Below are 13,266 nucleotides of genomic sequence, written 5' to 3'. Positions count from 1 at the left end.
GCTCTCAACATCCTAGACAGCTAGTTTTGCAGTACCTTTCAGCATCGAAGAACCACACCATGGGAGTGCAGCTTCGGCTTAGTCCATCCATGCGGGACTATCCGGCCAGCTAGCATTTGATGAGAGATTTGCTGGAATTTGCAGACACCACAAAACGACGCACCTGAAGGTGGCCAGAGCCAAATCTCGTCGAGCGGAAACCGGTTCCGTGCCGCCAGACAAGCAAGCATCAGCCACACAACCTTCCCCTCGGGCATGCCCACCGAGCGGACGACAGTTGCGATGCGAAGGAGCGCACTCTTTCCCCAGGCCTAGCGATACTTTGACAATGACACCACACGGTCAAGGTGACGCCTAACGTGCTGGATCATGTATGCTGTTTATGTTTTGGGGGCAGGTGAATGTCGATTATGCCGAAATCTAACGCTGTGCTGGGATGGGAGGTGTTTGAACCTCACGAAGGCCGGAAGGGTTCGTAACATTGAACTCCCACAGCTCCAATGTTACGAAATATGAGCTCTCGTTACCGAAAAACAAAAAATGGCAGGATATTTATATTAAGTTATTATGTGTCCATTCTACACGGAACTTTTCTCCCTTAGTTGCATCAAGCACAGGGCACGAAAAATGCAACATAAATGTAATGATGATGATGACCATGCCTCAAGTCCTCAGGGTTTGATTGCATTACCGCCTCCTCTTTTGCTATACTCGCTCCACGTGAGGAAGCATCGGACGAGTTCGTTAGCGAAACCTCGGTGAAAAAAAAAACCTTAAAGCTTGTTGCGATGTTGAGCGTTATAAAACTGCACTAAACTAACTCCTCCTATACAACAGCAACGACACGCAATGGAGATAATAAATTTACAAATCACATTCATGCCCTGATGAGATGAGATGAGAAAGAGCAACAGAGAGTGGGAGCGAGTGAGTTGTAAAACCTTTTTTGTATTATTTTCCCTACATGCAATTCTCATCATCTTTTAGTGTGGCCCCCAGAACATAACCGAGTGGGGCAATAAAATTTGAGTTTCGGGCATTCCTGGAAGGTCTGGCAATGTAAGCGTGTGGCCGCAACACAGGGGGGAAACATACAATATTTTTCTTCTCGGCGCGTTTAATTGCACACCGGCGCGCTCGAAGATAAATCGGCGAGTGATTGCGGTGCAAAAATATGATGCAGCATCTTTTTTACTTTGCTCTTTAGTTGTCCCAAAGTTGAACGACCTATTTTGTAAAGGTCCAACCATCCTTTGCGATGCCAATGAGTGTTTGCTGCGCCGAAAGGAAAAGCTGATTTAATTTTCTTTACACATCGAACAGGGCTCGTAAACTTGTAACAACATTTCAAACACCCCGTGTATCGTTTTTGTGTCTCCGGGAACCGGTGGTTGAAGTTCTAATAAATTTAATTTCTTCACTTGCAGCAACCGAGATAGTTTTCCTGGCTTCCCCTCAAACGCTCGACTCGCCAACGAGAGCCACGCCAAATCAAATTAAACTTCTTGTAGTTTGCAAACAAAAACACTACAACGCTTACACAGACGTCCGCAGCAGGAGCCGAGTAGAGTTCAAACTTAGTTTGTTTGCGGAAACTGGCCATGCGCTTCAGTGCACTTGATCATAACAATAGACAAACATATTTTCAAGTGCACCTGAGCGTACTCGATGGGAAGGTGGCCAATGTCGAAGGGTGCACTCGCGCTGTCGAGCTCCAAAACTTCGATCCTTCTCGACCTTTGCGGCCGTCTCATCGATTCCATCTTCAAAATTGGACACTACTTTACGCTCTGGTACTTGCATTGAATGTAAAACCGGTAGCATATGTACGCATCTCGAACCTCAATCAAACAACTCTTCCGAAATTGCTTCGCCATTAGTTCTAAAATAGCCGCAATCATTTTCCAGAATGATGAATCTGAACTTGTCGCAGCCCAGGAAGTTAGTCGAGGCCCGAAACGAAGTCGCGAAATTCGAGGGTACCTTCAAGCGTCGAACAACGCACGCCGCTTGACAGCAGTAGCCAGTGTCCTCGAGGCGCGCGCGTACGAATTGGGTACGCGTGCCAAGCGTCGCTTGGTCTCGCGCCCCAAAAGTGTCTGGCAAAAAGTGAAGGCATCGAACTCAAGTTCGGACACGTGAGAAAATACACATGTGCCGAGACCACCGGCACACACCCGGTCTGCCTTCTCGTTGTCCGGCTGCCCCTTCCCAAAGACTAAAACCGAGCTACTATAAACATATTGCTACTATTACATCAGCCTCCGGTACACCGGTGCAGCGCGGTATAAATTGGTTCACGATTTCCGATCATGGCACAGTTTGGTTGAGTTCTCTGCACTGCAAACAACAGCTCACTTCTGCAAACCAACAACCATGGCCTTCAAGGTAGGTGTGCGCCGAACGCTTGGAGCGATCGAGCGGTTGTGATAGTTTTTCGGCGCCGATACTAACGATCGTTCTCTTCTGCCGATGGTTTCAGTTTGTCGCGTTCGCCGCTCTGGTCGCTGTTGCCCGTGCCGGATTGATTGCCTCGCCAGCTGTCAGCTATGCTGCCGCCCCGGCCCTAGTTGCTGCCCCGGTGGCCAAGGTCGCTACTTATGCTGCTCCGATCGCCAAGGTTGCGTACGCCGCCCAGCCGGAAGAGTACGACGCGAACCCTCAGTACTCGTTCTCGTACGGAATCTCGGACTCCCTGACCGGAGACTCCAAGTCCCAGCAGGAATCGCGCAGCGGAGATGTTGTCCAGGGATCGTACTCCGTCGTTGATCCCGATGGTCTGAAGCGTACCGTTGACTACACCGCTGACCCACACAACGGATTCAACGCTGTTGTCCGTCGTGAGCCTCTGGCCGCCAAGGTCATCGCTGCCCAGCCCGCCGTCGCCTATGCTGCTCCTCTGGCCGCCAAGACCATCTCTTACGCCGCTCCAGTAGCCAAGACCATCTCGTACGCCGCCCCAGTAGCCACCAAGACCTACGTCTCGAGCCCAGCTATCTCCTACGCCGCTCCAGTAGCCAAGACCTACGTGTCCAGCCCAGCTGTGTCCTATGCCGCTCCTCTGGCCACCAAGACCTACGTCTCGGGCCCGGCTGTCTCCTATGCCGCTCCTCTGGCCAAGACCTACGTCTCAAGCCCAGCTCTCTCGTACGCCGCCCCGGCTTACGCTTCCTACCACTAAGCGCGTAAAGACTGTTGATGTTGATCATGTTATGTTTGACGGAACTGAGAGAAGGATATTTATTGTATAGTTCTACAATATATAGGACACAGCAAAAGGGAAGAATCCCTCGCGGATCTTGATCCCAAAAACACATTTCGTTTTCCAAGTCGTTTTCTTTCTACGAATTCCTGGTCTCCTCTATTTTCGCAACCACAATTGAAGTTCAAGAATGTGAGGAGCTTCAAGTGGTTAAGTTTCTCCCTGGTCGATTTGTGATTCGTTTGATGTTGTTAGTTGATTGTTTTTCTTTTCTCCGGTCCTAAACGACAGTTCCGTCTATTTCCGGCTTCCCAAAACCGGTTGCTGCAAAGATTAAAGCATCTGTCGATCAAATGCAAAGATACTACTGGAAGCCCTCGTCCTAACAGATGGTGTACACTCGGTGTGCAGACTCGCAGCTACCGGAGGAGGCAAACAAAAAACCACAAATATCAGAAACCGGAAATCGCTCAACACTCCGTTCGCTTTACTTCTGTTCGTACGCTTTATCCTTATCGAAAGCACGCCGGATGACGACAGGCCACCCAAATTTAGCTAAGGAGTGAGTGCGAGAAAACTCTCCCGAAAACGGAAAGGAGGAAAAGAAGCCTGTCGATATCAGTGATTTGTCGCCCTTTGTCGACGAGGGAGCCTTTGCTTCACACGCGACAAATTCTGTCACTTCCGCTAGTCACATTTCCGTTCAAATTATGGCTTCACGGGCCTCATCGTCGACGGCGTCGTCGTCCGACAAATCAGCACAAAATGGCACCATGACAAACACACACACACACACACACACACAGCCAACGATTCTGGCCTGGGGGTAGTCGCGTGCTGGGCTTCGATCAGTGGAGGATTGGAAGGCAAATTTGCGACACTTGATACACGATATGAATAAATTATTGGACCATTTTTTCCTCCCTCCCGGACTTCTTGAGCGGCCCAGGTTGCAAATGGCGATGAAGGTGTCAAGCTGGAGGTGGGCGTACCGTTTCTCACCTTCTCGGCGAGAGGAAAAATCCCATCGACGTGACAAATGCAGATTGAATTCGTACCTCCGGGTTGGGGGGGAACGGTTTCCCTGCTCGCCGTGCCAGCCTGACACGGTACACGGTTACTTGTCATTCATCCTTGGATTTGTGGTGGCTCATCATAAGAAGCTTTGTGGGTGAGTAAGTGAGCGTTGCAGGGAACAGGGGAAGCGAAATCGCAAACGTTTATCACCTGACAAATCCGGGAATCCCGCATCCCATGGTCGTGTCGGGCGCACGCAAAAGACCGATTGATAAAGATGTAAACTCCCGTCCCGGAAAAGCTTCAGAATTTCAATTACATTTGTTTATATCGATGCGCTACGAACTAGGAACGATCGGTGATGATGGCGATGATGGAGCAAAAAGAGCAAACACGAAGCTGCACCGACCCAACACCACCGGCACCTGCGTTTGCCCCGTGACAACACACACACACACCCGGCCGCGCAAATGAACGAGATTGGGGGAAAAACTTCAATCAATGTTACGGCATTTTTTGGTGATGCTGGGAGAATCCACAAAAGCGCCCAAAAAGAACCAACCAACCAACCAACAACTACAAGCGGCTCTGTTTGCACGCGTGTGTGTGTGTGTGGGAGTTGCGTGGGATCCATTCCCACCCGGAACCAGGAGGTGGGAGAGTTCGCGAATCAACAAATCGAGGCAAATCGGGAAAATTGAATTTGTGTTTGGATTACAAATCACATTTTTCGCCCTCGCACTCTCTCTCTCTCTCACTCTTGCTTGCTCTTTTATTTAAGAGTGGTTGCCGCATGTAACTCTGGTTCTTGGGGACGGAAATCGTGTTGGAAAGCAGGTGGTTACGAGGGATTGAAATTGCAATGCACGCAACGGTGTTGATTGCTGGCGTGATAAGAGTGGAAAGAAGCGGCCCATAGTTGTGCCCCCCACAATCAGAGCTTCCGGCAAGGCAAACACACTGTGCACACGCATTACAAATGGTCGCATGGATGCCACGCGCGTATTTCAATAAACGTTACCTTAGTATCTTAAGGGTAAGCTCTCGATTAAGCTGGCGTATGGTTGTTGTTGGAGAAAAGATTATATTTTTACAAATTAGTACCAACAAGGACTAACTGGAGCAGCTCATCAACACCAACCAGTAATAATTGTAATTATTGTCGTACAAATCCTTTTTTGACGAATTTCGCCCCATAACGAACGCCACAGGATCGTTAACCCCTAGCCAATAGAATACAGTGTCGACGATTAATGAACTACAAACAACCTCAAACTGTTCCTGTGTACCTGCGTATATGCTCTGATTTCCTGCTCCCCCTATTCCCCGTCCCCCCCCCCCCCCCCTATTCTCTCTCACACACCCACAAATTAGCTTCCCGAAACAAATATCAATTACGTACACCACACACTAGGCTGATGACACCATTAATTCCTTTTTGTCCACCTTCGGCCACCAGCACCAAAAACCGCGTGTCCTTGCCATTACGCCAGTGGGTGTGAAGATGAATGGACCAAACCGGGGAAGACCGATGGGCAACCGGTTCATCCCAATCGTGCAACGTGGTAGGGTATGGTGAGCAAATCCACCCACTGGGCTGGTGTGAAATTGATTGCGGATAATGACTGCCGGGACTCGGGAATTACGGGGCATAACGCACTGTTGAAGCTGTGCCCGGAAGCTTTTATCATTGGGCAAACACACACGCACAGAGTCGTACATACAGTGATGGACGACAGAATAAGAGCAAATAATTTTCTTAAAACGTTTAAGTGTGTATGTTATGTCAATGTTCCCATGATCGGCTCAAACGGTTTGTAGAATTTAGGCAAAAATCTTGGAAATTCGAGGAAATGATTGAACCAATTGGCAGGACATTGTTTTGCGGATTGAGGACATCGTTTATATTCTAACAGAATTTATATTCTAACGTAATATTTAGTTAAAAGAAGGTTACGATATTGCAGGAGTACTTTCCAAAATGTTGGACTGGTTATTCCCAATAGAAGTATCAGAAGAAGTAACTTAAAATTGGATATTTCGGCGTTGTATTTCTTGCTTGGTCGTCTTGATTTCACTGGTAGTTGGAGGCGGCCTGGACGGGATTTGATCCCGGTCGGATATGAAAATGGTCTTACTGTTTTGTCCGACACTGTGCACGCGAACACACACAAATCAAACGTTGCATCATCATTTATCTCTTCGCATATCCTTCCTTCTGCCCTTGCAACTATCATTCAGTGCCGGAATTGAAATCGAATGTGTAACAAAACGTGGCCACAAACGGGTGTTCGAGAGTGTGAAACCAAAATGATGGAGCTGAAGTTATTCGTAGTTTTTTTTTTTTGTACAAAATCCTCATTTTAATTCGCAATCGTTGCAATCATCTGTTTTTTTTTCTTCTCCTATTCCCAACGCTTAATGACGACTGGACTGCAACAATGAGGCGTGCATGTGTTTGTGGTTGAATATCGTTTTCAATTTCCTGGCAGCTTTTGTTTGTTTTCATGTTTGATTCACACCAAACAAATCTTTTATTCGCTCTATCTATCTCCTGCATAGTTAGTGTTTGATGCATGGATACTTTTTTTCCTACAGTATAAATGTACAGCATAAAACATTACTATCGATTGCTCTGTGTTGCATTCGACAGGTTTTTGATCCGTGTTAAGGGTTTGTTTGCAGTGCAATGTTTTGCTTTTAAATATGGTTCGACGCATCACAACAATAAAATAAACACGATGAGCCTGTACCTGTGTAAGTAATACGAGCGTCCCATACAAAGTCACGCTGGTGCTTGAATAGCACGCTTCCTGTTTTCGTTGCAATAAACTGTTCGCTCATCAAGCGCTTCGAAACGCAAATATTTAATCCACCGCAATCGAACCGAACACGATCATTCACTCGTGGGTTTTGCGTAAGATTTAATGCATCCAAACACACACCCGGCCACGCAGCTATTAAGTGGCACAGCAATTCATTCACATGGTGCATCTTCGACGAGCAGCAACAGCAGCAGCGTCTAGCGTGGTTTTGCAAAACCCTGTTTCCCCCGTGGAACTGCGCCAGAACTCCACTCCGGCCTGTAGCGGGGTTTTCCCAACCAACCGGCGACGAGAAGGCATGCAACGATGCAAACGGTTCTGTTTAGGGACCACCCAGCACCACCTAGCTTCCCAGAGTTCCTGAAGTTCATTAATGCCTGCAATGGTGCAGGAAAATGGAAGAGGAAAAGGTTGCAGTGCAACAAGACTCCTTCGCATAGCAACGATGCATTTGGTTGCATTTGGTTGCACCATACCACAATGCACATCTGCTTTGCGTCTGCTGGAAAATGAAAGAATTCGATTTTCCTCTCATAAACATCAGCCCAGCAGAGGAGCGAGTTCCACCCCATTCATGTACAGCTTGCGGGACGCCGTTGGTTGCATGCGATCCTTACCGCTTGCGAGAAATTCTTGGAAAAGAGCTGAGACCGATGCTGAGAAGATGAAACAGCAATGCAGCAGCCGTGTTGATATGGGATTAGCTCTCGGAAGTTGGGGATGATCTTCAGACAGGGAACCTGATTTCCTGATCGGGAGGTGTGGCATCATATCTTAAGCCGACCAAGAACACATCCAACACACCAATATAGGGTGCTTTGATGAGCAAATTGGACGTAATAATTCGAATTGAGCTTAATAGCGTGAACATATTACGCACGTCATGTGCTTCGTTTTGTATGCTTTAACTTCACGATCATTCCCGAGAATTGTTCCACCGAAACAAGCTATGCTTGTGATTTCGAGATTTCGTGCCTAAGCAATATCATCCGGGTCGGGACCAGTGTTGCGTTGGCTCGTGCACTGATGTTTACGGTACAGCTTGCGTTCTGCGAGGAACCGCCGTATGCTCGCAAAACATGGAATCAAATTGCACTTTTATAATCGCGAAATAATGTATGATGTGTGTGTGTGTCGCTTCTTATTCCTTGCATCTTGCTTGTCTTCATGCATGCATTCATGCAAACCCCCATTTCATTTGTGTTATGCGTGTTGCGTGATTGAAGATATTGCTTCCTTCTTTTCATTCCTTCCAGCTTTTTTGGAGGACATTTTTAAGACTCAACCCATTCCTAACCGTTCAATGGCCGGCGATGACCGGCAAGATGATGACGGAGCCCTTTTCTCGTTGGCTTTGTTGCAGGCTTGTTTTATGAGGCGTTTTACAGTGCACTGCACTGAAAGGACCACCGTTCGCGAGCTAATGACTTTATTTTATTATGCAACGGCCAACGATGATGACGAGGACGACATGCCCGTTGGGCGCACGATAGCAACCAGGCCCGGTCGGCTGACGGACCTCCACCGACCATCGGGCCAACGCTGTTCCATCCATCGGTCGCAACATCAAATCCGTCAACAGGCCCACAAGCCGAGCCGTGGCATCCCTGTTCTTCCTTGCCGCCGTGTGCATGGACTCATAAAAAAACACACACACAGACAGCTAAACAGACCCATGCACACTGGGCGCTTAGATAGTGGTCCCGTTTTAGACGGGTCCCGGACCCAACGAACGGAGCCGACGGTTCTGGGCTTATTTATGCATTTCTATGATTAACTCGGCCGAGTCGCACGGGCACCCGGCATCGAGTACGAGATATATCCAGCACCGCGACTCATCTGGTGCTGCCAGCAGCGACTTAGAATGGTCGCGATGTTCGCATTGCCTGCCAGGTAATGGGGCAATGGATGGGTAATTCAATTACGATTCAACGGCGGGGTTTTAAAAATATTACACACATATACATCAAACAGAATCGAATTGATGAGCCAGAGGAAGGGAGAGCGAGAGCCACGACATGTCGTCTGTCGTCGCGAGTTGTGCCGTGCGAAAAAGGGCAAAAATGCATGAAACATATTTGCTATCGCTATTAAAAGCATACATGGACTGGTTTATGGAATACGGCGAGCGAGCATTCATCAGCGGAAAGGTAAATAGATTTAGCATTAAATTAATTTTAGTTTGCAGAACCATAATTTTCAAAGTCTAATATTTAAAGAATATTAATTCATGTGAAACAACACGATCCTACAAGAGTTTTTATTGTGATTAAAGTGTTTACTTTAGATTTGTTTAGAAGCAGTTTTTATTTGTATTCGAAATATTCTGTCGTTCGGGCTGTTTATCTTCCTTCTTATGATAATAAATAATTATTTAAAAAATAATAAATCTGCGCTCGCACTTTTCATACAACACAGCATAAAAGTGCCCGGTTGCTATTAAACAGCTCTTAACCAGCTTCTGAAAGCCTAATTGCACCTGTTTAACTCTTTGTTTGTTTTTTACAGCAATTTTTAGACATTTTGAGATGCTATTGATTGCACCTGATCTGTTTGCCCTCGAGTAAACTCCGGATTGATTGAGGATTTCCTCTGGATTTACTATCGAAATTTAATCTGGAATCATTACGGATTTTCTCATGATTTTAATCCACTTTTACTTCGAAGGATACTTCGAATTTAAGCTGAACTTCACTTTTACTTTACTCCAGAGTAATAGATTAATCCTCTAAATGGAGTATGGTTCAGAGTAATGGATTCATCTGGAACATTTGAAAATTAGAATGACCTTGGAAGTCATCAAACTAGGACTTTTCGGATCGTATCCATGAATTCTGGATGAAATCTCTTCTAGATCAGACTTCTAATAGTTAGTCTAGCTGTCAACATATGGCCAGTAGAATCTCAAGCGTCCGTTAATGAAGACAAGTTAAAGATAGATCAGTGAAAGAGCTCTGAACATCAAGTCGTTAATTTGCTATGATATGCTGTTAGACAGCAGTGTTTGGAGGACTTAACTTTCAATAGCCTCAAATTCCTCTGATGTCTTATATGTTCTTCAAAAAAATGCTATTTCTGAAGAACCTGCTGCTTGTCAGGAAATTTCTCTCGTTAGAACAGCCGCAACCGGTTCCGGTAACATACATACGCTTATGCAAAATCTAAACGTAACCTATACGGCCGATCGGCCGCCTTCTTCTGATTTAACGACAACGGCAAACAACTTCCACACACCACCGGCAACATCGGCAAACAACATCCGAGCCGAACAACCGAACGAACCGGTCAAACAATGCATACAAAATGCACGAATTTCGTATTCTTCCGCTCAGTCCTGCACTCTCGCCGCCCGAAACTTTATGCCACGTTATGCAAATAATAATCAGCGACCGTGCGGCGGGAGCAATAAAATCAAACGATCAACAAAGAAACAATACACCATAATCAAAACAAAACAGAAAGGAGAAAAAAAAGTCTCTCATCTTCACGAAACCCTACAGCAACAGAGCAGAGGCAGAGGCTTCAGCAGCAGCTCGGGTGGATCTGTTCCAATCTGGTTCGTTTCTGGATTGCCCGCGACCGGGGCAAGTTCACGTTCACGCGAGTAAGTCGCTGTGGAGTTTGTTTGTGCCCTGCCCATCCCTGCCCAGACTTTCTGGTCCGAATTCCCTCCCGCCCACGGATGGGCGCGAGCAGTATTGAAAGGCAATGAAAATAATCAAAGTGTGCCCGTGTATGCATGGAAAACCCGGGGTAGAAGATTCTTAAGCGACTGCTTTTCTGGGAAGCAGTTCCTCTGTCCGGGGCCGAGGAAAAACCACACAGAGCGGAACTGTAACGTGCTCCTTTCAAGCACGTGCTTCGCTTTTTCGCGTTTGTGGTCCTCGGGCTATTTACTCCATTCTGTAGCGGTGGTGTGTAGTTTGATTTTCGAGAATAAATTGAAAAAAAAAGGGATGAGAAAGTCAAATAACAAAAAATGATTTATAAACATGAACACTTGCCTTGCCGAGGTTGGTTCAGTCAAACAGAGTATGTTCATCAAGTCTGCAGAGTGGGTGCGCTATCGTTACCTGTTATCAATGTTCGTTTACCTTTCTTTAGCGTTTTTTTTGAGCTTTTGATAAAGATAAAACTGAGAGTCTGTGTGTAATGGATAGAAGATTAGCACCATAAATTGAACGCTCTTCATCTGCACCCGGGAAATTTATGACCCAGCCTCACGATCATCCCCACCATCTCGCTTTAACGCGAGGCGAAAGATTTATTGGCTGTGGAAGGTGCGCAGTTAACGTGGAATGTTATTGTATTGAAATATTACATTTATTTTCTGGCTCGCCCCGATCCGTTTGTATCGGCATGTTTGATTGACCAGGTATGGCTTTATTTCCACCGGCTGCCGGTTGCCGGCTGCTCCCTGCTCATATTAACGTCACTACCAACGAGTGTTTTATGTCACATTCAGTGTTCTCGTCTCAACAAGTTCCAAATTTCGAGCCGCCTTTATGTGCGAGTTCTTCCATGAATCAGCCCCGAAATGGGTGCCGGTGCAAGTGACAGCGATAAATGTCCACCGCTAGCGCAGCTAGAACCGCCTAGCTAGTCAACAGAGTCACTCGTTGCCTCGGCGTATCTTTCTACGTGGGCCGAAATCTATGCCGATAGATCTTGTGCCCCTTAATCCCGTCCTATCTGTCACACCGTGTGTTCTCTACCAGCCCGCTCTATCGATTGCGGACGGGATGGAAGCGAATAATGAGTCTCTCTTTTCCCGGTACCAGGTAGAGATGGTCGTCCGTTCAAGAAACAAATCACTTCACGCCCGCCGATACCGGGCATCCTCACCGGCTGCAACTGCAACTGCTGTACCTCCAAGGGTCACTGCTTATCGTGCGACATCTGTTGAACGCAACCGGCCGGGACGATGGGCCAGATAATGGGTGAGGATAATTTATCTTAATCCTTTAGCCGGAGGACCACTGCCACACCAGCGTCACATCCAATTTTCAAAGTTCAAACATTTTCAATGTCAGTTGTCCGCAAACTTGAAGCAACACGTTCACTTTCAATCAGAGGAAAGCTTAAATCTTCAACCCGACCGCCATGATGTGTGTCCAAGATGTGTAACTCCGGCACACGGACGACATCCGGCACAGGATTAACACCCTTTCAAAGCAGTGGTTTCGGTTAACCTCTAACGGGGCCCATCCGTTGGCCAGGGAGTTAAGCGCGAGGATGCGAAATTAATCTGCTCCTGAAGTTGCTCCATGCTCCAAAAAAGCGTCTCAGTTCCGTTGGATGGCTAACGAAGGGAGAACCACAAACCCCAAAACGGGGATTTGCAGTTCCTTGGACACAGACACACACACCCACACACTCATATGAAACCATTAAAGGATGTGGTGTGGCGTGTGAAAATGGGTTCCCATGCTTCCGACATGCAAGTTCCCGCTTTCCCAAGAGTCTTCCGAACCGAAATTCGTGGATGTGTAGTCCAATCTTACTGAACCTTACCATCACCAGAGCTCTTCATATGCATAACAAGTGAGTCGCCCACAAAAAAAAAAAACGAGACACGAGTTAAATTTCCTCACCGGATGAAGCAAAGGAAGCAATACGAGTTCTCATCTTTCATCTTCATCTCTTATGATCCACCCGTAGCCCTTAACCCTCTCTCTCTCTCTCTCTCTCTCTCTCTCTCTCTCTCTCTCTCTCTCTCTCGCTCGCTCCAGAAGGCCACGGCAAATGTTGACTAGGAAAACACTTGTGACACAGCTTAATGTCCAGCGTTCGCCACTGCACATTCGATGCGATTCTTCACATCACTAAGACAAGGCTGTGTGACACAACTGTGTGATAAAGGGTAATTTGCTTACCAGCAGGCGAAGAAAAAGAAGAAAAAAAACTCCAAACCCAACTCCCAGCAAGGCTTCAAGGGACCGTTAGACCCGATGGTCGTGTTTGCAGCAGCCCAATATTGACTCTCGCAATCCCTGCTGCGGCGATGGTGAAACCAATTTCAGTGTACGCAAATGGGCATTGGTGGCGTTCTTTTTTTTGTTGTTGTCCTGTCTTCCTATCCTTCTTGCACGCATTAGCTGCGTATGTCGGTCAATGGTAATTTGTAGACCCTATCCCTTTTTTTTTAAACGGACACGGAACCCGAATGCTAACACCCGGCTGACGTCACGCATGTGTGACTTACGGTAATGCTGTGTGTAA

At 47.0% G+C, this 13,266-nt stretch overlaps 2 protein-coding genes across 10 annotated transcripts in view; one reads left to right on the top strand and one right to left on the bottom strand.

Annotated features, from left to right (window-relative positions):
• LOC118505142 (papilin) overlaps positions 1-13,266 on the bottom strand; it is a 61,071-nt gene that overhangs the window by 41,121 nt on the left and 6,684 nt on the right. The window lies entirely within an intron of this gene.
• On the top strand, positions 2,257-3,316 carry LOC118505246 (cuticle protein-like). Its single transcript, XM_036040797.1, has 2 exons — positions 2,257-2,388; positions 2,483-3,316. Exons 1-2 carry the CDS (start codon positions 2,377-2,379, stop codon positions 3,179-3,181), a joined length of 711 nt encoding a protein of 236 aa, XP_035896690.1. The 5' UTR covers positions 2,257-2,376; the 3' UTR covers positions 3,182-3,316.

Source organism: Anopheles stephensi, chromosome 2 (assembly GCF_013141755.1).
Source record: "Anopheles stephensi strain Indian chromosome 2, UCI_ANSTEP_V1.0, whole genome shotgun sequence".
Lineage (NCBI taxonomy): Eukaryota > Metazoa > Arthropoda > Insecta > Diptera > Culicidae > Anopheles > Anopheles stephensi.
Note: the sequence above shows the minus strand (reverse complement) of the source record. Positions and strands in the feature narration are given on the sequence as shown.